Source organism: Tachysurus vachellii, chromosome 9, assembly GCF_030014155.1.
Source record: "Tachysurus vachellii isolate PV-2020 chromosome 9, HZAU_Pvac_v1, whole genome shotgun sequence".
NCBI classification, from domain to species: domain Eukaryota; kingdom Metazoa; phylum Chordata; class Actinopteri; order Siluriformes; family Bagridae; genus Tachysurus; species Tachysurus vachellii.
In genome coordinates, this window is record NC_083468.1 from 20,589,833 (window position 1) to 20,613,757 (window position 23,925).

At 39.6% G+C, this 23,925-nt stretch overlaps 3 protein-coding genes across 3 annotated transcripts; 2 read left to right on the forward strand and 1 right to left on the reverse strand.

Annotated features, from left to right (window-relative positions):
- Nucleotides 1-4,285: 4,285 nt before the first annotated feature.
- zgc:56622 (uncharacterized protein LOC326033 homolog) lies at nt 4,286-9,603 on the forward strand. The gene is made up of 10 exons (XM_060878195.1): nt 4,286-4,611; nt 6,017-6,187; nt 6,424-6,540; nt 6,967-7,044; nt 7,139-7,255; nt 7,436-7,548; nt 7,681-7,768; nt 7,863-7,946; nt 9,158-9,240; nt 9,354-9,603. The coding sequence occupies exons 1-10, from the start codon at nt 4,522-4,524 to the stop codon at nt 9,385-9,387; spliced, it is 975 nt and encodes a 324-aa protein (XP_060734178.1). The 5' UTR covers nt 4,286-4,521; the 3' UTR covers nt 9,388-9,603.
- Nucleotides 9,604-9,784: 181 nt separating this feature from the next.
- Nucleotides 9,785-13,434, reverse strand: klhl36 (kelch-like family member 36). The gene is made up of 5 exons (XM_060878194.1): nt 13,246-13,434; nt 12,813-12,898; nt 11,281-12,354; nt 10,673-10,830; nt 9,785-10,545 (listed from the first exon to the last, which is right to left on the reverse strand). Exons 1-5 carry the CDS (start codon nt 13,265-13,267, stop codon nt 9,963-9,965), a joined length of 1,923 nt encoding a protein of 640 aa, XP_060734177.1. The 5' UTR covers nt 13,268-13,434; the 3' UTR covers nt 9,785-9,962.
- A 2,073-nt stretch (nt 13,435-15,507) lies between these two features.
- Nucleotides 15,508-20,554, forward strand: cotl1 (coactosin-like F-actin binding protein 1). Its single transcript, XM_060878196.1, has 4 exons — nt 15,508-15,840; nt 16,456-16,538; nt 19,349-19,506; nt 19,621-20,554. Exons 1-4 carry the CDS (start codon nt 15,764-15,766, stop codon nt 19,729-19,731), a joined length of 429 nt encoding a protein of 142 aa, XP_060734179.1. The 5' UTR covers nt 15,508-15,763; the 3' UTR covers nt 19,732-20,554.
- Nucleotides 20,555-23,925: the final 3,371 nt, after the last annotated feature.

Consider the following 23,925-nt stretch of genomic DNA (forward strand, 5'->3'; position numbering starts at 1 on the left):
ATATTTCATTCTATTCTGTACTAACTGATGGTATTGTTGAGCTTGTTTGCACAAATGTCCAAAATTATCCACCTTAAACCATTTGTTAAAAGAAATCTGATGTGGATGCAACCATTTTATTAATGTCTTTTTATTACAGCAAGATGGAGATGAGCTTAGGCCATGCGACCCCATTACTATTATATATACTTGGCATCTATTCTGTGCATTTTATATGGACAATCAAACTTTCTTATGTAAATCTTGCACGTATCACTTGGAGAATGTAGTAGTTTCTTTTGTGTATGTACATGATCCTGGTTTGTTTTAGAGAAGCCCATGTCTCACCATTGCATTACAAACTGACTGGAAGCTATGAGTGCTGTTGTTGGATCTTAACTTTCATACAACAAACCCTTTATCCTGCATAACATGAAATTCTCTGAACAGATTGATGAGCGCAAACACTTGTCTTTAAACCCTCAATGATGTCAGAGATTCCGAGGTATCTTTGAGATCTCTGTAAAACATATTTGTAACCCCACCATTGTATAAAAAAGAGTTAAACACATTTTTTTATCCTCTTGTATATCCTTTATATGATTTTTCAGTATTAAATAGTAACAGTCATTTACAGTAAATAAAATCTTACCATAAATGTTAGAGCACTGTGATCTAAATGAAGTCTAAATAACTATGGACACAAAATGTATAAATTGTTACTGAACTATTTATTGTCATTCATTACATTTTTGTTATTTAACCCCAAATCAATATCTTAAATATATAAAGAAGTCTTGGGTTTTGTTAAAGCTAACCTACACTGCAGAAATGGCAAAGCCTTATGAGAATGAGCAAAATAAATATAATAATGAAGAAAACTGATAATAAGTGATGTCTTAAGAATAACGTTAACACAATATTGTGATTTTTTTCTCCTCAAAAACCTGGTTTCTAACAGTTAAGACCCCCCCCCCCCCCCAAACACACACACACACACACACACACACACACTCACACACACCCCTGCTTAGTCATAGATTATACCATATATGCAGTTCCAAACAGAAATAAATATTTATTAACTACAATAACTTTTGCTCACACTGTGCAGCACAGTGAATCAGCAAGCACAATAGTGTCAGCACCTCACTGCCCCAGGATCTGGGGTTCAGTCCTGAGCTGTGGTTAGTGTCTATGTGGGGTTTTAGATGTTCCCCCAGTTGCTCCTGATACTCTATTTATACTCTCATGCCTTAGGATAAATATTACTTAGCACTATTGTATTTGTTTTTGCCACTTGTTAATAATGTAGGGTTTGACTGATGTAGGGTAGTAAGTTGGAATGATGGAACCTTTCTAACATTATAGAACTCTGCTGCTCTCTGCTGTCTGATCTAAGAACTACACAAAGAAAGAAAATTTCAGTCTGTGTACTTTAAAAACAAAACACAGAAAAAGCTTTTAGATACTTAGCAGTAATAGAGCTGAAAGGGGAAATGGAGCGTGTGTGTGTGTGTGTGTGTGTGTGTGTGTGGAGAACTGATGTTTAGGTTATCAGAATACGTCTACCATTAAACTCTCAGCATGACATCTTCAGTATCTTTGATTTTATTATATTTGATATAATATTAACATGGTGCCTGTGAAGTTTTTTTGTATGGTGCCATGTTTTTTAAAGAGATGAAAAACCTCTATTCACATCTCTATTGTATGAGATTTAAGTTGTATGAGATAAATTAGGAAGATCTTTACAACATTAGAGTAACATGTGTAGTGATTATTTTCTCACTCTCACAGGTTTGACAAAGAGGCAGGTATCAGACTTAAAAGGCCTCTTCATTTTTCCTCTGCTTTCTTCTTTTAAAAGAAATAAAAAAAAAATAACCACACACAAACCTGGATTTTTATTGGTGTTACTTTGCAGATAATATTTATTTCACGGTAAGATAAATAAGAGTACAATAATTCTGTTTATAGAGTACAACAATACTGTGTAAAACTACATCTCAGACAACCACAGCTGCCAGCATTTTACCAAAAATTAACTGAAAATATATCTTATGTACAGTAATGTCACTTATTTGACAGTAAGTATCAGGGACGGGGGGTCTTCCTGGATAAAATACAGGCCCATATGCAGGGATAACTTAAAAGGGTTTTATTAAGGGAAAAAAATAATGAAAGGCTGGGGGGAGCCGAGCCACCTCCACAGCTGAGCGGGAGCAGCTGAGCCACGTCCACAGCCGAGTCACATCCACAGCCGAGCCACATCCACAGCCGAGCAGGGATAGCTGACCAACATCCACAGCTGAGCGGGGGCAGCTGAGCCACGTCCACAGCCGAGCGGGGGTAGCCGAGCCACGTCCACAACTGAGCCACATCCACAGCTAAGCCATGTCCACAGCTGAGCGGGAATAGCTGAGCAATGTCCACAGCCAAGCGGGGGCAGCTGAGCCACGTCCACAGCCGAGCCACATCCACAACTGAGCCACATCCACAGCGGAGCGGGGATAGCTGTCCAACATCCACAGATGAGCGGGGGCAGCTGAGCCACGTCCACAGCCGAGCCACATCCACAACTGAGCCACATCCACAGCCGAGCCACATCCACAGCCGAGCGGGGATAGCTGCCCAACATCCACAGATGAGCGGGGGCAGCTGAGCCACGTCCACAGCCGAGTCACATCCACAGCTGAGCCACGTCCACAGCCGAGTGGGGGCAGCTGAGCCACGTCCTTAGCCGAGTGGGGGCAGCCGAGCAACGTCCACAGCCTAGCGGGGGCAGCCGAGCCACGTCCACAGCCGAGTGGAGGCAGCCAAGCCACGTTCACAGCCGACCCGGGGGGGAGCCAAGCCACGTCCTTTTAAAAAAAACACAGAAACAACAACAAACCAAAGACAGCAAGCCAAGGACAAGAAACAAGAGACAAGGGCTCATCTAAAAACAGACACAATACAACTGGTAAAAATAAAGAGAACAATCATTTAAACACAAGGAACAGGTGTACAGAGGCGGGAACGGATTAAGGATAGGTCAGGGCAAAGACAGGTGAGACACAAAACAAAAACAAAAGCAAATGGCACAAGACAGGACAACTGCCAGAATGTCCCCCTAGTGTCCAGGTAGGGAATAGTCCCAGCCATTCTGGACAGTAAGACTATAGAAGCAAACCCAGTTTGCTATTAAATTGTTAATTAAACATTTGGCTACTGATTTTTTTTGTACGTTTCTGTGTTTTCACCACAAAATATATGCGATAGTCTGTATTGCAAATTCTAGCACTGCCAACTTTTTTTATAATGCATAATCTAAAAATTTGTGTTTTTAAAAAATGTGTTGTAGACAGGGAAAACAACCTGGTAATCTAAACCCTTCTGCCTATCTGACCACACCAGCTTTTTAATAGTGTTTCGCCCTTATACAGAATTAATAGTACTTAAAATCTTAAAATTAAAAATTTAAAACTTAAAACTTAAAATTTCTTCCTAAAGGTGCTTTAGCTCCAAAGTCTCATCTGTAAACTAATCAATTGATCACCATGCTGCAATCACTTGTGAGAATGAACTTGAACATGTAATAGTAAAATCGTACCTTGAGATTCACTTATTATCAGTTTATACGGCATTATAAGATTTATGATGCTCAGACATAAATATTAACAATTTATGAATTTCTTTTTTTATTTTCTCTTGTGTGGTATAAATAAAGACAATTATTAAAAAATAATTCATAATTATTTATATAATTGATGGCTCAGGAAACCTTTGCAGGTGTTTTGAGTTGATTATCACCATAGCCACCAGAGCCGATCCTGACCTCCCTGGGGCCCTAAGCAAAATTCTGCTAAGGGGCCCTCCTACCTGACCCGTGAGCCATGTAAACCCTTTGCCACACATTCACACTTGCACTGGTAGCACTGCACAGCTAATTTAACTAGTCAGATAGAGACTAGAGACAGAATCACATCAACTTAACTTTACTGAAATTTGCTCTTGCTGACATCAAACTTGAAGTGAACACAGGTTTACCTGATGGCTGTTCTTGCATTTCACTCTCATTTTGTTTTTTTTTTCTCTTTTCATGGCCAGATGGATAGCTCCGCTTCATATTGTCATCTACACAGTAAACATTAACACGCACTGTAAAACGAGGCAGAGACGAGAGAGAGAGAGAGCGAGAGGCTTTATTTTACAGAATAAACCCAGAAAAGGGAATAAGTTCACTTCCTGATTTTCACACTGTTCCAGAGGAAATGGGAGAGTGTCACATGGGTGCAACTGTTAAGGTCACTTTCCTCAGTTTTGCCAACAGGCTGAAGTGCATACATGCACAATAGTGGTAAAGTGGTAAACACACACACAGACAGGGAGAGAGAGAGAGTTGAATGATTAACTGTCTAGATAAAGTAAGTGGCAAACAGCAGTGGAAAGGAGAGAAGGAAAGCAAAAACGCGGTAGAGTGGAAAACAGAAAATAAATTAGCTTGAACAAACTGCAGGACAAAGCAACTTATTCACTTCTTATTCAAATTATTCCCACATGGAAGAAGCTAGTGAACAACCCAGGAAGATTGAGCTAAATGATGGCAACTGGATGCCACTGCTGGGCTTGGGGACATGGAAGGGAAAGGTAAACATACACATTACATTTCTCTAATGTACATGCAGAAAGGAGGTCTTATACATAGTTACAATTATTACATTGAAGTACATAGATGATCTTTGTAACTGCTATGGAATTGCTTATGCAGGATTTAACCAAATCCTGACTCATGCTCTGATTCCGAAAATTTGTGGACCTCAATGAATCAACATTAAATAATTCAGGATAAAAATGAGGCAGCTAAATTTGAGAGATTCAGTAACATTTATGTTGCATGGAAAAAACTGCACCTATTACTAAATAAGTGTGAGCAGGCCTTGCAAAATAAAAACCACGGTGTTGATTTATCTCATTTTACAACAATGAAACTAACTTTCAATAAGACAGCTGGCTATGTCGTATTTATCTTAGGTAGTTGCACACCGGATGACATGGAGATAGCTGAGTGTTCAAGATTACTTCCTCTGTTTTCTATGCGGTTGGATGGACAACGCAATCTTAGAACTTTTTTAGTTTATCATGAGTAAAATAAAGGAGGATCAGACTCTGTAACCATGCTGTAAAAATATTATTAGAAATTAAAGAAGATTCCTGTCAGTGATGATACATAAATAATAGAATATGCTTTCCCTATTGGATTTTTTCATGTTTTTCTAGAAGTGTAAGATGGTAGTTTAATATAATATATTGGCCCTCCTGAGATGTACTGATGGTAGTTTAATTGCACTTAAGGATGGCACTAATTACTTTTAATGTGTTGCTCCTGGTCTGTGATAGTAGTTTATAGTATACAGTAGTTTGATAGGGATTTTCAATTACCATTGTTTTCAGATTGTTACAAAAATGTGTGTCATATTAGTACTAAATGATAAGGATACTGTAAAGGAAGACACAATAAGGTGCTCATAGTAAACAATTCAGTGTTTATTACAGGAAATCATTCAAAGGTTGTTAAAGTGATTAAATGTTGTTAGAGTCAGAACAGTAGGCTGGACTGTAGTACTGTAGAAACACTCCATATACTCTGTTAGAGGCATAACATAAGAACAAGGGAGAGAAAAGTAAGAAGGTATTTTTTCACTAGTGAAACCTAAATTCATTATTTAAAGATATTTTAGCCCTCTAAAGAAACCCATAAATGTGCCATACAACAGAGGGATTCTCTGTTAGAGTGGATTGCAAGTAGAATTTCTTTAAGAAGATAAAAAGCCTGAAATCTCTACAGAACCTTTGGTGAACCTGTTTTCTAGCAGGGTGTCTCTGGTGTGATTTATGAAAACAACGGGAGTGACTCCTGTAAAAACAACCTTTGACCCCAAATTAGAGTTTTAAAAAAAACCTCTTGATAGGAGTGTGTAATATAAGACATATTTCTTATCAGCATGTATAGTGAAACTGGCAGTTCGTTACTGTTTTATTACATGGTCAACAGAAAACAAGTGAAGAACTGTGTCAAGGTGCAGCAGAGACGGCTATAGCTGCTGGTTATCGTCACCTGGACACAGCTTACAGTTATGATAATGAGGTGGAGCTGGGCAAGGCAATCCATTCCAAAATGCAACAGGGCATCATAAAGCGCCAGGACATGTTCATTGTGAGTAAGGTGAGTGTGTGCAAGCTAAATCTTCTGTAGCTGCTGTAAACGAATACTCTGGAGTGAATAAAACAGATAATTGTTTGAGAAATCATCACATAGCACAACCACCTTCAACACAACCCTGCATGCTGATGTGGCATAAATACTTGTTGCTACTTGGTATCTCCTTGAGCCATTCTTGTGTACTAATTGTGCATAATTGCCTAACCTCAGTAGACAAACTAATGGTTTGATTTCTGCAGTTGTGGGGAACTCATCATGCCCCTAAGGACATCCCTCTGTGTCTGAATAAATCCATCAGTGACCTGCAACTCGAGTACCTGGACCTGTATCTGGTGCACTTTCCTGTGGGACTACAGGTTATAATAAAACTATATTCAGTCAAAGAAATTATGGCATTTCAAAAGTATTATTACTGTTACTATGAAGTTCCAGCAGAACACAATTGAATTCATTATAAAGCAATGGGAAGAATAAGGCACAAAAAGGACACTGCCGAGAAGAGGCCATCCAACAGAAAAATCAGTAACCGGCTAAGGAGGGCAATAGGGTAACTCACAGCTTGGTGCTACCACCACCGGGCTTTACTGCAGAAATTGTGTTCTTAAGATTATGAGCACTGATAAATGGAAGCCACACAGTTTTACCATCAAATCTGATACAAACGATCATCTACTCGTACACGCATTATATTCATTGCTGGTTAATGAAAGAATCAAATATTATCACTATCATGTTTTCATCTTCAATACCAGCCACTAATTCTGTTATTTTCTTTTCCATAGAAAGTTGATAACGAGCTTTTTCCAATGAAGGATGGAAAGATGCTCACCTCAGACATTGATTATGTGGACGTGTGGAAGGTAAGGAAAGAATGCTAGGCTCTAAGAAAACACATACCACAAGGTTTTTGAGATTTAGTGTAGCTTTACTGTTTGTATGTACTGTACACGGCAGGGGATGGAAGCGCTCAAGGCCTCTGGGAAAGTAAAAAGTATTGGTGTGTCCAACTTCTCAATCCAACAACTAGAAAGGCTGCTGTCTGTGGCTAAAATCCCACCAGCTGTCAATCAGGTAACATTCGAAAAGATGACCAGATCCACGTTTTATGATTTACTGATTAAACTCAATTTTAGGTTAAATCCATTTAGACAAATAGGTTAATAACTGAAATAATTATGCATAGAATAACTGTGATAATGGTGGATTAGCCAGCTTGAGTGATAATTGCATGCAGAATCTTTTTATCTTCAGGTAGAGCTTCATCCTTACTTTGTACAGTCTGATCTTATTGAATATTGTAAAGCGAAAAACATTGCGCTCACAGCCTACAGTCCCTTTGGGTCACCAGGAAGAAGCAAAGAGTTGTGAGTTCATATTGACTCATCAGTAATTTGGTTTAGTCATTGGATATGAATTGCTAAAAAAAGAATGATCATATTTATGTTAGATTTATTCTCCTGGTTCTGAAGTAATCTAAATTTCTCTCAATTTTGCAGTCTTAGAGGAGACAAAGATCCTGAAAAGCTTCTAGAGGACCCTGTGGTTAGGGAAATCGCTGCAAAACACAGACGGACTCCGGCACAGGTCATACATCCTCGCTCACAAAGCTACAACAGATACATGATTTCTTTGTATGTGCATATGGCATTAAAAATCTTGAATCTTGGATATACTGCAGATTTTGCTGAGGTATCACATTGAACAGAATATTGCAGTGATTCCAAAGAGCGTTAAATCCAACCATATTCTGGAGAACACAAAGGTAATCCATCCCTCCAAATTCAGCCTACATATTCTCTGTATTTATTAATGCCAAATGGATTGGAATACGAGTGTTAATGAAGCAGTGTTAATGATGTATTTTCATGTACCCGTTGATGAATGCAACTGAAAATAATGATTTCCCCATATTTCTTAAACTGCATGTATTAAAAGGACAACGTCAAGAGAAATAAAAATGGTCAAAGGGTCAATATGAAATATGTAGTTATAGGCCACTGGCTGTATACAGTATGATTACCTGGAGGATTATCATTCAGACCATTAGCTTAGGGAATATAGTTTTAAAAACAATCACATTTTACTTTAACTTACTAGTTATAATTCTTTCCTGAATTGGGAGTCAGTTCCTGACTAGGCAAATCAATTTGTTTAATTATTTTTCCAGCACAAAATCTCCTGAATTTGCGTGGGAACACTAATGTTTGTAGGAGGAGGAGATTAGGAAATCTGGGACCCAGTTTTGGATTCAGTGTTAGTATACAAAGTTGGAACTTAACCAACTTAGTGGGTTTTTACACCTGGTTATGTCCATCATGCGTTTTCTGTGATCCGATAGCTATCCGATCGTAAAAAGACCAGGTGTAAATGCCCTCCGAAACGTTTTCGAGACGGATATAAATCCGATGGTTCAAACCACTTCAGGAGGTGGTCTGGGACGCGTTTCAGATGAAACTGGACAGGTGTAAATGAATGTGGTTGTTCAAGCCACATACGTCAGCGCTATACTCCTCCCAAATGGAAGTACGTCACTCGCAAGTGACTCACGAGTCGTGCATCGCGCCAGAAACAAATAAATGTAAATGCTGTTTTTTGTAGCATAACCGTCGTAACAAGTTTTTTCGTCTTCTTTTTGATTGCATTCTGAAAACCGCATACACCAAAGTGTGTTCCATTTCAATTACCCCAGAAATGAGGTAAAATATATTTGCATTTTGGGCAGGAGTGGAAAGATCGGATTGATGTCCGATTCGCCGAGACGCATTTATGTGGCCTAATGTAAATGGAACAGTTTTAACAAATCAGATAGCTATCAGATCAGAGAAAACACATGAAGTGACCGGGTGTAAAAAGCCCCTTACACTTCAGTTTTATTTGTGCACAAGTGACCTGCAGGCTGGTCCAGAGAAGAAGTATTTTAAAATGGAGACATTTCCATAATGTCTATAATAATGTCCTGGTGTATATTTGCAGATCTTTGATTTCTGCCTGGACTTGGAGGATATGAGGGCACTCAAGTCTCTGAATCGTGGCTGGAAGGCCTGCATTATAGAAGAGTAAGAGAAAACACTCGTCTCACTCACACGTCTCATCAAACAACAGCTTTAAAAGAGCAGCCAAAAACAAATACATGTTAACTTGTTAACAATCTATTTCTTTTGCCCCACAGGTTGGAATCTCATCCTTACTACCCTTTTAAGTGAAATGTCATTAATCCTGTATGCATGAGAAAGAGAGACGTGTTTCATCTTTCTTCTGATCAGATGAAAATTTTAAACAAATGCATTTCGACTACAACAAATCGTCTGATTTAAAATACTCAATCAAGAGTGTTAGTGCCAAACTTGACTGTGATTGTAACACACACTGTGCTAAACTGAGCCTCAAAGAGAACCAATAAACCAATGCCACATTCTGAATGTTTTCATCTAATAATGAAAGTGATTGCTCATGATAATCTGTTATTATTGAGAAATGCAAATGCAAACATTTCACATAACCAAGCCATGGAGCAAACCGCTTCAGCACAAAACTGAGTGACACTGCAGATTATTCCTACACATAGAATCACCCTGAATAATAAAAGACCGAAGAAGCATCTGTAACATCAACCTTTAGTAATCAGCAATTCCAAACTTAGTCAGTCCAATTCCGGCTTCCATAAGCAAGTACTGGTGTCTGATAAGGGCCTGCACCCTTGGTGCTGTTACCTGCATGTTGGGAGAATAACTGCCCCATCAGGGCACATTACTGAACCATTTTTTTTTTGCACTTCCATTCATCTGTCTTGTCCTTGACTTGTGTTTTGCTTGTCTTTCTCTTTCCCTCCTGTCCTGTTCTGCTCAGTGCTGCAGGACTTTCGAGCTCGGACTGTACACACACACGCAGAGGCTCCAGCAATGTACCTTGGTAGGTTGGGTCCCATCACCCACTGGCCCTTCTCTGGATTGAACACCTGAGTGTTTTCTGAGAAGTCCATGTGCTCCCAGGTATAGCCTCCCATAACGTAGATCTTTCCATCCCATACAGCAACAGCTGCTTCGCTGTTTGGGTAGCACAGTGGGGCGACCCTGCTCCACTGCTCAGTGTGTGGGTCAAAGGCTTCTACTTCTAGCACATCAAAACGCTCCATGCTGTCCTCACGGTCATCACTGCCACCAATTACATAGATTCGGTCATGCAGCGATGCCATGCAGTGCCAGCCACGAGCAAGAGGCATAGCCTGCCTCTCTACCCATGCGCCCCCGGCACCCGGGTCATAACTGAGCATGTCACGTCGATAAGGTCCGATCTGATAGTCATGGCCTCCTGAGATGTACACTACACCTTTGTGTGTTGTGCCAGCATGGCCATAAGTTAACCTAAAGGAAGGAGTCATCAAAATTGGAATTAGACTTGTACAAAAGTATAACAGTGGCAAACAAACTATGTCTGTAATTCTCTTCTATTTAGTAAGCCTAAGTTTGCAATAAAAAAAAGACGTAACACCTTGGAAGCCCAGCTACATAGGTCCAGTAATCCTCCACAGGATGATAGACCTCAACAGATGATAGTGCGCCACTTTCATTGCGTCCCCCGACAGCAATCACACAATCTCCCATGGTTCCGAGATAGAAATCAACTCGCCGTTGGTTCATGTTGGCACCCTGCAGCAAGAGAAGTGGCAAGATTTAGGAACAACGGCACCATGCTATAGCTAGACACTACGATAAGTTGTGGCTTACAAGCTTACACTACAAGTTACAGCAAGTTTCATGAATAATGTTAATGCCCTCTCTTTAATTATCTGTTATAGTCAACAGAAATAACTTCAAAATCAAAGTCACCCAAAACACACCACCACCACATCCACACAAAGCATAAACTAGAACCCCTTAATGATAGGGGAAAGTTCTGAGTTGACATGAAAACAGAGACTCTTCCTTGTCCTGATTAATTGGATGTTGGTGGTCTACTTCATTTGTATTTATCTTGTTTACAGAGCCCTGTTTTTTTTTTTTTTTTATTAAAGCCTGTATTCAACCGTGAGCGTTCAGAAAATTAATATAAAAATTGAGAAGGTCTACCACACCTTAATAATTGGTAAAACTATTTACCTTGAACCATGTGTTGTTACGTGGGTCATATCGGTAGAGTATGTTACTTGCAGCGTCTCCCCAGTTATCCCGTGACGAACTCCCCCCAGCGATAAAAATGAATCCTCCCAGAACTGCAACACAGTGGTGGCTCCTCTGAGCGGGTAGCTGTGTCTCTACAACCCACACTCCTGCTTCTTCATCTAGCCAGTTCACATCAGTGCTAAGCTCTTCACCACGCTCATACACCTCTCCTCCAACCAGCAACAAGCGCTCCACTCCTCCTCTCAGGGCTGACTGTGCAGTCTGTAGTACAGGCTGAGCACTGACATGAGCATGGTAACCAAGTGCTTCCTCCACCAGAGCTTGGCAGCCTGAATCCGGTGGCATTAAAGAGCGTACAGCAGGCAGGACATGCTCCGCCAACTCCACAGGTGCAATCAGGGCCAAGCGGACATGGCAAAGGAGCTCGTGGGCAAATGGCAAGCGCTCAGGCTTTTGGCTGAGCCACTGGAGGGCCACCTGAAGGAGGGTCTGCTCACTCTCATGCTGCACATCTTCACTGGCTAAGTAAGAACGGAGTTTGGATAATCCCACATCTTTCAAGAACTTTGGCATGAAGGAGAGAGTGCTGAATCGCTCCAGAACAAAGCGGTCTATGAAGGTGTCCAGACGCTCCAAACTGTAAAGCATCGCCAGGTCCTGAAGGTACAGATAGTTGTCCTCATTGACCTCTTTCTCCAGATACTGACAACAGAAATCGACAGCCTGCCAAACCTGCAGCATGTGAGCCGTCTCCAGCACGTAGTCAACGTTTCCACCATCCAAGGACAACTCGCCACTATAGAGGAAGTCCACAACCGCCTTAACCCCCACATACGAGGCACCTACAAGCTCCACCTCATCTTGCCGCTCCTCTCTCATACCAAGGGTGAACATGGCCTGGAAGTACGGGCTGGAGACGGCGAGCAGGGCACGGTGGGCGTGAACCCGCTGCCCATTCGCCACCAAGACCACATCACACAACTGACCACATTCTCGCTGCTCATTTAAACCCTGTAGAAGGTAAACGGCTTGGTCAGCCCATCGATACACCTGGCAAAAGAGAAAAAAAAAAACAACAGAATTGGTCATACACTATTTTACAGCATATGAAACCACTTAGGTTAGCACGTTCGCCTCACACCTCCAGAGTTGGGGGTTCGATTCCCGCCTCCGCTTTGTGTGTGTGGAGTTTGCATGTTCTCCCCGTGCCTCGGGGGTTTCCTCCGGGTACTCCGGTTTCCTCCTCCGGTCCAAAGACATGCATGGTAGGTTGATTGGTATCTCTGGAAAATTGTCCGTAGTGTGTGATTGCGTGAGTGAATGAGAGTGTGTGTGTGCCCTGCGATGGGTTGGCACTCCGTCCAGGGTGTATCCTGCCTCGATGCCCGATGACGCCTGAGATAGGCACAGGCTCCCCGTGACCCGAGGTAGTTCGGATAAGCGGTAGAAGATGGGTGAGTGAGAGTGAGTGAAACCACTTATGAGCGCATTATGAATATCAAACATACCTTTGAATTCTCGCTGATCCTGTGTGGTCGAGAAAGTCGATTGTGCTTCTCCTTAACACCCTCCATTTCATCTCCTTCCTCTAATACTATGTCCAAAAATATGCCAACAATTACAAAACACTTTCAAACTTCATGTGTACACATCCTGTATATACAACAAGTCATAATGCCCAATAAGAAAAGTGTCTTTACTATTTCCACTACTCACTGTAACATCTAAAGACAAGCCAGAATAGCTGTTTAAATGGTTAATCAATAAACCATCAGACCAAGAGCCTGAATCCCAAATCTCTGCCTGCTCCCTACACTAATTCACTACATTAGACATAAACAATTCCTTTCGCACACTATGTAGTGAACTTTATTTTGGACAGAGGGCCATATTGAATTGAACCCCAGTCTAAGGAGTACAAAGGCTAGCCTGAATAGAGACCTGGAGATGAGCAGTGCTGCATGTTTCTCTGAGCAGAAATGATGACAGTTAGCTGTGAGAAGAAGGAATCACTTCATCATTCCATCGTCCTGTTCCTGTGAAAATCAATGTTATCAAATGGCTATCTAAGTGTCTCCAAACAATTTCTATTGCGTACAACTCGAGGAAACGTGAAGTCCTCAGCAACGACCTACAGGCATCATTCAGCTCTTATTTTTCAAAATAAAAGACAAGAAGCGTTAAAAATGTATCCCTCTTTTACATTTGTACCTAATAAATCGGTTTTAAAATCGTTGTAAATACCTTCAAGGTGTGATTTAATCCTAGTTTTAGAACCTGGTTTTTGAGCACGAATTAAATTGGATTTAATTGTGATGAATGATTCCATCATGGTTGTCTGTCAGAATTCATTCTAAATCGAAATGTTAATCAAAAGGTCAAGGTTTAAAAAAGAAGATCAGGTTTTAGACAATGACTTATTATTTCATGTTTATAATTAAGAGATTTAACACGGCTCAAGTAAATAAATAAATTAAACAAACAAACAAACAAATAAATAAATATCCAGGGTCGACAGAAATTTAAAAATATCCAGAAATTTATTTATTTATTTTTATATTTTATATATTTTTATTATTTATTTCTTTTTATATATAATGATTTTATATATATATATATATATATATATATATATAAAACTTTAATATTTATATATTTTTTATATATATTTTATATATATATATATATATATATATATAAGATTAAAGTTTTAGTTATTATTATTATTATTATTATTATTATTATTATTATTATTCCTTGTCAGTTCCTCTCACCCACAGCATTCAGCTGATTTAATAACAGAGCTAACATGTAATTCATCACAAAAGGCCTATTTGATCAATACAAACCGTTCATCTTGAATAAGTTACCTAAGTTCATCAAGATAAAGAAAACTATCTTCATGATTAAACTCTCTGTTGATGATTATTGATCATTACTGATAACAGTTGCTTTGTTTGATGTGATCAAAAGTCACAGTCTTTCATGAGTACTGACTCTATCAATGATGAATGCACATTGGGTGTAGGATAATAAGATCAGAGGTCAGGGGATGTAAAGAGCTCTTACACAACATGGACAGTTTGTCCAAATGACCTGAAACAACTTTTTAGCCCTTTTTGTTCATCCCAGAGAGCTGTAGTACAATTTGAGACTCTGGGGCTGGGTGTTGCATGCTTAAGTTCAATTTTCAGCCTTTTGTTTGTCAATGTATAAGTCAAACTGACCAGAAATTCAATCAGAATTAGAATAATTTTCAACTGACATATTCACCAGTTTAGAAACAATGTTAATCATAAAATATTCCATAAAAACTCCATATCCATAAATTCACCCTCAAATGTGTTTACCTTTAATGATGCATGTATGTAGAGTCATTTTAGAAGATTAGCAAGCAGTTAATAAGCATGTCAAAGATTTAGCTATTGCATCATTTGATGTGTCACAACAATAGAGGTGGGACATAAGAAATACCATATGGTCATGCTGCCATTGTGTCTCTGATGTGTCACGAATCTCTACAAAAAAAGCTTGTAGACAGTCTCTCAAGGAATAAGAAGATGTCAGGTTAGGATCAGAATCAGGTATTGGCTGATAGCCAGAATTCTGATATTGGTATTGTACTAAAATTAAGAAAGAAAGAAAGAAAGAAAGAAAGAAAGAAAGAAAGAAAGAAAGAAAGAAAGAAAGAAAGAAAGAAAGAAAGAAAAGATTTAAGATTTAGGGGGTTTGCTGGCGAGGCAAAGGCATTGCTGCATTATGACAAGATTCTAGTATTTGCAGTCAAGGCACTGCTTCTCTCTGCAGCTTCAAGGCAGATGTGTGTGTATGTGTGTGTGTGTGTGAGTGCTTGTGTGTGTGTGGTTTGTACGTTTTTTTATAAGACATATCACACCAGGATCTACCTTCAAACGTTTAATAATGACGACTAAACGACTGAACGAATATTTTTGGTGCGTCTCCGCGTAAAGCGTATAGTCTGAACGTTTTACGCACCGGTTTAAAAGCCCCATTGTTCATCACCAAGCTGCCTGACTGCAGATCTGTATTGTTTTCAGATGAATGGATGAACCGAGCCATGCGATCCACACGATGGCGCAGTAGCACACAGATCTGACACAATGGGTGGATTTTCATTCTTCTAAATCCCTTAGTTGGCCATTAGGAGGAGGTGAGTCCTGCTGCACACGGAAACACATCCATTTCGACACCAGCATGACTGACAAAGATCACCAACGCCCAGGAAGAGCCAGTAGGAAATGAGTGGTGTAGAGAGAGGAGTGTGCTGCTGAGATAGAGGAGAATCCCCATAGCGCAACACTGCCAGCATCGTCTCTCCTGTCCTGTCTCCCCTCCTGACGCATCAACCTGTCCTGGATTTTACCCAGCCGTTCCCTCAAGACTTTCCTTCTATTATAGCTTGTTTTTTTCCTTCCTTACTTTTTTTAAAAGCAAGAAAATGGCAACACGGATCGACAAAGATGCTTGCAGGGACGCGTACAACCTGGTCCGGGATGATAACACAGATATAAGCTGGTAAGCCACATCATTCATTCATTCATTCATTCATTCATTCATTCATTAGAATATTCTCTCGCGCAGCACATTCTACCTGGAGTGGGATCATTAATCGGCCATTGTTGGTACCTTTAACATGTTTCTTTTACCTATTGTAAAAGGAATTGGAAACCACTATTCCAAAAGCCAATTAAAGATACATCCCATGCACTTTCCTATGGAAAGGATAAAACACATGGTACAAACCATGCACCCTTAATGGTGCCAACCTTGTAACCAGAAAAAGTGCCTGTTTGTTTCTGAGAGTAACAGAAGACATTTACCAAACTGACATTTCACAATTAAATCCTTCACCTCACATAGCCTGATCATTAAAATCTATGAAAGCATAATTGTGTTCACACCTAAACCCAGGGTTGGTTAAGACTCACTCTGTGCTACATAATTCCCTCTAAGTATTCATTTGTGCCAAGGCTCATATAAACACTGGAGGTGTTTATTCAGCAACTCTGTATTAAGTGTTTGCTGTTAAGTATTTTGCTGCACTAGTTAGAGATAAAGCTGATATTTTGTCAGATATTTTTGCTTCTGGTTTGTGTATTTACATGTGTTGCTTCCGTTTCTTGAACTAAGGGCAGCCTTTAAGTATGATGGGGCAACAATTGTGCCAGCAGGACATGGGACGGATTATGAAGAATTCAAAAGCCAATGTACAGGTAAGCTATGGTTCAGTTAATGTTAGTTTGAGTATTTATTCTAAGATTTGGTCCTATAGTGTTGTAGCTAAAACTCATCTGAACTGATGAATGTTGCTTGTTTTATTTTTATTTTTCCTGTTTTCATTTCATTCTGTTCCTAGTTATGAAGCGAACTGAAACTACATAAAACTGCATCATTTGTGATTGCTTTATTTTATTTTATTTTATTATTTTCTGTGTTATTGACTTTGCTTTCCTGAATGGATATCACATGAGTTTTGTGTAGAGTGCTGACTACACGGAAGTGAATCGGTTCACTACAGGTTACCTTATATGGATATCTAGCCTATCAATTATTACAAAAGCCAGCTGTTACTGTAAACGTAAAAGAAACTGGAAAAGAAACTGAAGAAAAATAAAAGCTTATATTCCTCATGTATCTAAAATCTCTCATGACTACATTGTACTGCCTAGAATAAATAATTTACTGTTATATCAGTGCAGTTTAAGGTATGAAATAATGGCTGATGGACCCTGTGTGTATCAGGGCACTGATTAACTGAAATGGAGCCAAGTGGGATTTGGATAACAATGTCACTCCTCATTGCTATGCTGATGTGGATTAGGGTGTGGTGTGTTTCTCTATAAAGAGACTTGCAGTAATGTGCAGGTGCTGCATATCACCCTGGCCCCATTAGATTTCCTTAATTTATACAATGACCGGTCCATTCTGGTCATTTACATACTTTAAATACATTATTGCTGGAATTCCGATCCCAGTCTTAGGGAATTTCCATCCATTGTTTTGTTCAGATATATCCGAATAATGAGGAACACATGGATCAGGAGGACTGTGAGCTGGAACAAAACAAATAATGTGGACCATCTGATGGTCCCAATGACTCAGTATCAAAACTGGATTTCAAACACTGATTTGTTTAGTTAAACTTTCACTTAAAGTGGGGAAAGACAGTCAGCCTGGGGGGTGGGTAATAGTCTTATAGATTGCTGTTGATTAGTTGCTGAGCTGGATGTTTAGTTTTTAGACCTTTGACTTGATAAGTTAAGAAAGTTAAAAATTTTGATTATCTGCAGTGTCATGAGTTGATCTGGGCTACGTGTGCTGATTTTGTTTCTGGTTCAATCTTAGATTCCATTTTGTGCATGAACTATTAGAGGTTTATAAGTCATGTGACTATCATTCCCACCTTTAGACACTGAGCATTATGGGGAACTAAGAAGGTTTTTAAACCACTATATTTCTCTTTTTGCTGCATCAACATAGTTGCAGAGTTGGTTTAAGTTTTGGCTTGTGCAATGTCAGCATTTAAGCTGACTGGACCTTGAAAAGGAAGAGCACTACAAAAATGTGGCATTTCAAAAGGAAGTAAAAGTGGGAAAGCTCTAAATAAGGACAAAGATAATCAGAGAAAAATCATTCTAGGAAATACTTTCACGTCTTTCATTTTATTATAGTTATTATTAATGATTATCCAGATTAGTTATTGGTTTATATGTCGCTTCCTGGACCTGATTCCTTTTTGCAGCATGACTACAGTGCAAATTATTCTCATGTTTTCAGGTTAATAACTTGGCTATCATGGAAGAACACCAGTGATGATGATTACTATTATACTTTAAATAATTTATACATTAAATCCAGTTAACGAACAACATTGCTTAATATCTGATATACCACAGTGGGCTGTGTTGCCGGTGTAATTTTCTTATTTTCTCATCAGAATGACTCATAACAGGAACAATCATTAATGACAAGCTGATAAGACTTGAACATGCTTATTCTTTATTTCAGCATATTTGTAGGAATTTAACCTGAGGTAGTAACACTAGCTGTTACAGGCCCTGTGTCAGTATGATATATTAGATATTCTTTAGATAGCTTTGACAGGGAAGTATTATAGTACGTCTCTAGATCAAACCTTTAGTAGTTCTAGAGAGTCTGCTTTTCTCCTAGTAACTCCTAGAAAGGCAGAAAAAAGGGTGCACTTGTTTTTTAAAAGTTAAATTGATCAATTAAATATCAACATTTCACACAGTAAACATCAATTTCTAATTTACAGATTGCTCAAATGGACATTGGCTGTCTTCAGTAAGGCAGAGTGTATGTGTAGTGACATCAGCTGACGTAGCGCTGTGCTCTAGCACAAACAAATTCGAATTTGTGTTTTTAACTTTGTTTGAAAAGTGCAAGCCCTTTTTTTCAGAGCCACTGCAATGCCATTGCAGGGGAAAATCTTACCCAAGGTCAGGCAATGTGATGCTGATTCTGTTATACCTTATTATTATACAAATTTTCAAAAAATATTGTACTATTAGGAAATATGCTAGCCAGTAATACATTGATCAAATCAGATCTGGGTCAAAAGCTGCTCTGATGAAAATTGTGGTCCAGAAATCCTTAAAAATCAAGAAACTGACTTAGTACTTCCTAAAAAAGCACACACACAAAAAAAAAGGTTAGCCTTATTAGGGCCAAGAATATAGAGTTTAGTCCTAATTCCTCTCTTCATTTCAGTCCCTTGACATGAATACTAGTCTCACCCTTGATAGAATTGGATGCATATCTGGGATTTGTCAGACAGCAGTGTGTACGTGTTCACACTTGTTACATTTCTAAGATATAAACTGTTCCTTTGCCTCTTCCTTTGTTTACACAAGATTTCTTATCAGTTTCACCTGTGGCTCCTCCTCCAGGACATTCTTCTGCTCTTTATATTTCAGGGTCATAAATAAGGAGACACTATCCCTATTCAAATATTCCAACCAAGTGAATAGTCCCATTTCTTAATGTCTGCTGTCTGTTCCAGACGACTCCCGTCTGTTTGGTTTTGTGAGGATCACAACAGGAGATGCCATGAGCAAACGGGCTAAATTCACCCTCATCACCTGGATCGGGGAGAATGTGAGTGGACTTCAGAGGGCTAAGATCAGCACGGACAAAACGCTGGTGAAAGACGTCTGTCAGGTGCGTCTCAGATCAGTTTTTACTGTACTTAGCGGTTTGTTTAACTTAATGATAATCACTAAGATGTATCAGGTCTTCTGTGAAAATCGACATGACCTTCTATTCTCTATGCAGAATTTTGCTAAAGAGTTCATGGTGAGCGATATTCGGGAGCTGGAAGAAGACTACATCCGAAACGAGCTGAAGAAGGCTGGTGGTGCCAACTATGATGCTCAGGCAGAATAGATTCTAGCAGATAGGAATGGGATGGGGGGATGTCATCAAAACTGGGTGAAAGAGTAGGGTAAACTTTTCATCTCACACCCTCCTTAAACACCTACTCACACACACACACACACATACACACGCACACACACACACACACACACGCAAGCGCACGAGCACACGTTTCTGTCCTTCTTCCAATGTGGTCATGATTGGTTTATCTGCTGTACTGTGCATCATCTCACACTCATCTTGAGTGCAGACCTTGTTTTTTGTGTTTAGTATAACATCTATAACTGGAGTTTGAGTCAAAGAGGATCTTTTTGTTCTTGATTGGACCTGACAAAGTAACATTCTTGAACAATGAAGTTTCATTCAACTCCTGGGTTTCTTCCACATTGTTTTTGTCATTGTTATTCCATATCTAAATACAGACCACTGTGTTTACGGCCTTAATCTCCCATGGAGAGAGGTGCATCACTTGATGTATGCGTTTGTCTAAACGTGTACGAGTCTGTATGTTTGCAGACGCTGCACTGTGACTCACTCTGCTCCAGGTGATTTTTGGGATTTCAGACACCTTATTTACCTGCTAGCAGATTCAATGTGCAGGCTGTGGTGTTGTTGCTCAGCCTGACTGTGGAGCAGTAATTTCTCTGGTGTAGCCTTTCTTTTAGTCATTTAAATTGAAATTAATTCAGTTTTTCTTAATTTGTAGTCATTCAAAATATTATGCAGCAATTTTTTGTTTCAAACTGGAAGATGTCAACAAAGAAAGAAAACATGTCATGTGCACAAACTCTATGAATCATTTCAAAATAAAAGATTTTTTTTTTTTCAAAAATGTGTTGTATCACAATTATTTGCACTGTTATCTGAACTGTTAACTGGCTTGAGTGATGTCTCTGGTGTCTTTTGGATAGGCTGATTGTGAGCCTGTTGTGGTCGAAAATCTGGCTTATGTAATGCAAGCTGCTCTTCACAGTGCGATTCCACTCCACATTAACTGCCCTGGGGACTTTAGGGGAGTCTCATGGGTCATCATGGTCAACAGTGCTGCCAGACTACTAGCCAATCACAGGCTTGAGCCAAGCTGCTCTGCTTCAACGCCTGTCAATATCCACCCCTCCCCTTTCCTCTATCCCTCTATCCACTAGCTCCCTTTTTTAATCACGGTCTGATTTTTTTTCACTCCTCCCCCACCTCCCCTTTTTGCTCTTTGCATGGCCCATCAACCATTTGGTCTAACAGATGTGAACTTGACTGCATAATTACTTCATTTCCAATCTATAAGCCTCTTGTAGGCTGTTTTTAAGACACTCTGTATAGACAAGAGAGAACAAAAGAATGGAGTAGGCGATGACATGAAGACAAGCATTTTACTCTTTTTCCCATACAATGTTATGTATTTGTTCAGTGTTTGGATTGTGTGAACTGGCTGGAAAACGTCAAAACAGAGCAGCCCGGAAAGGCTTTAGCAATAGTTCTCTGTCTTTGAGGGTAAAAAAGAACAAAAAAAAAACAGCCCACAAGTGTATACATTGCTGAAGATGACGTTTGCCTAATTTTATCAGGAAGGTGAATGAGTGTGAGTAACTGTGTAGTGTACATGAGACACACTTGTGTTTAGGGGTGGGACAGGTGTTCCTCTGTGTCTGCCGGGACAACATTAATGCGATTAATGACTACTGGGGATTGATTAGTCTCTTGCCACAGTTTCTCAAGCTGTGTACTGATTCAACAGTTCCACACACAACCTTGGGCTAGTCTTGCTGCGTCATAGCATATATTCCAGACTGGTGCATGTCCAAACAGCTCCATGGCTTTTCACGAGTGTTGCTGTTAGGTTTTGTTGATCCTTGTTTGTGTGTGTGTGTGTGTGTGTGTGTGTGTGTGTGTGTGTGTGTGTCTGTGTGTCTGTGTGTGTGTCTGCGAGCATATTTCGAAAGATTGCTTAGCATCTTGTTTACAATAAGAGTCACAAGGAAGCCCCCTGCTAGCTATTCTCCTCAGATCCTTCCTGCATTCCAGGGGCCTCTCAAATATTTCATAGCCCACACACATTTCTGGAATTATGTTCTGCTATTTTGTGTGTGTGTACACTGTTATTCTAGTAATCTGTTATCCTAGTAATTGTGTCACTGCAGATTTAAAGCTGAGCGTGAGTAGCTCCTGACTCATTTCAGTGTTTGTGAATTAAAAAAAAGAATCTGACATGTAGAGACGAGTTCGTGGGAGGAGATTTAAATGACCACTGTGACATTGCCTGAGATCCCACACAAGGCTACTGTTGCCATGTACTTGTTATTGAAACTGGCAATTCTCCATTCATAGTGTCAGTGGGGGATTTGCATGCATCCAAACACATACATTTACATGTAGTATGGCTTGGCCAGCAGCAAGCTGTTTAAAACATGCCCTTATATGCTCAGGACACAAGTCGATCTATGGATAGCATTGCTAGCTTAGCTGGGCTATGGGACATCTTGGTCTCAGAGGCAAAGTCAGAGTTGATTTGGTTGGGCCTTTTGGTTGAGCGTTTAGGGTAGGATGAAGGGGGAGGGTTGTGGAGGCGAGCAAGTGGAACCCTTTAAGGCTGAGTGAATAGGGAGAGAATGCAAGAGTGAATGGGATCATTTCTCAATGCTCCTGTGTGATACTCAAGCTATGGCACAGAGCTGCTTTTGTCAGCAGCTAATGAGCTGAGCCACAAATCTCCAAATCGGTGCCGAGGCTTCGTCATCACCAAGGAACTGCTGCCAAAACTCAATCCAACAACCTCCTTCAGCCACTAGGTCCCAGTTTCTGTCTGTAGCAAATAATGTTCAAGTGTACCTGATACCTTCAAAGTAACTCTAAATAAATATTAATACATTCTAGTCATGTCAATTGGTCAACTTGCTTTTTGTGGCAACCCCTAGCAAGGGATTGTTTAAGTCATAAGGAATTGGTACAGGGTCATGAAGAACAAACTAATCACTGACCTGACATAAATCAACTTTGACCTATAGAGATATAGATATATATTAAGTTCCCTTTTAAATGTCACCACACACATTTTTACGCAGTTGCCTCCTTTAAATTAAGCTATAACTCTTGCGTGTACGGATCAATGAGCTTCATAAAACAGCTATTCGTTTATTGATTCTACCTTCGGTTTTAGCATATTAATAAAACACGAGACATGCTTTCACACGAAAGGTCGCAAATATCATTTAAAAAGGTCATTTTTAAAGGACCCTCTAGGGTTCAGTCTATTTGATGAGCATTGTGTAATGTAAATATAACTATTTTTGCATCAGCTTCTGAAACAATATTATAGATAATTTATATATGTCTTAAAGTTCTTTCCTTCAGTTTTGTATGGCTTGATTAGTGAGTCACAGTAAGCACATGTACAAAGAAAATGAACCCCGAATTTAGACAAAAGGTATCGACGTGTAAGCGAGACTACATAGAGATACTACAGTCTGTATTTTGTTCTTAGCACATTTAAAGATGCTAACTGTAACGCAAGTCCTCTAACTTGATTTTGGTCTAGGTTCAGTATTTCAACAAGCCAGTCTTTGGGCGTTGTAGTGAGTATGACTCATATAGTCATGGACATCCACTCTTGGGAAACATAACCTTAAGCAATGTAATTTCCAGAATTATCTAGTAAATTGGCTTTGAGTATCCTGTATATTTGCTAAGATGTAAACAGATCATATTACCTCAGAAAGGTTTGCAAGGCAAATGGTTTAACTATGGCTTCTGAAGTTCAGCAATGAGCTCGAGACTTTGGCACATTAGTTATGCTACAGTCATACTCAACATAACTACTCTGTGAGTCAAAATATGCACTCAGACAGAGAAAGTATGACTCGGAGCTTTAAAAACATATAGAAAAATACGTTTTTAAACAGGCATTACACAACACAGAGCATATCATTCATACAGACAGAGAATGTGCAGCTATGTGTGTTAAAAGTGGGGACGTTTCCTGTTTAAAGCTGAAGTGGATATTCTGCATCATACAGTCACATCTGCTGATTGGTCAATACCGTTACATCCGCTGACAAAACAGCAGACGGAAGATCTGTATACCCACAGTTGTCTCATGTGTAGCCTGTGCGTGCTGGCACCTGTGCATGAATCTGCATATGTAATTAGTTTGGTGGTATTTTTGAGTGATGTGGGTTCTACTTGAATGAATAGGTAGACGTAGGTCGTTCG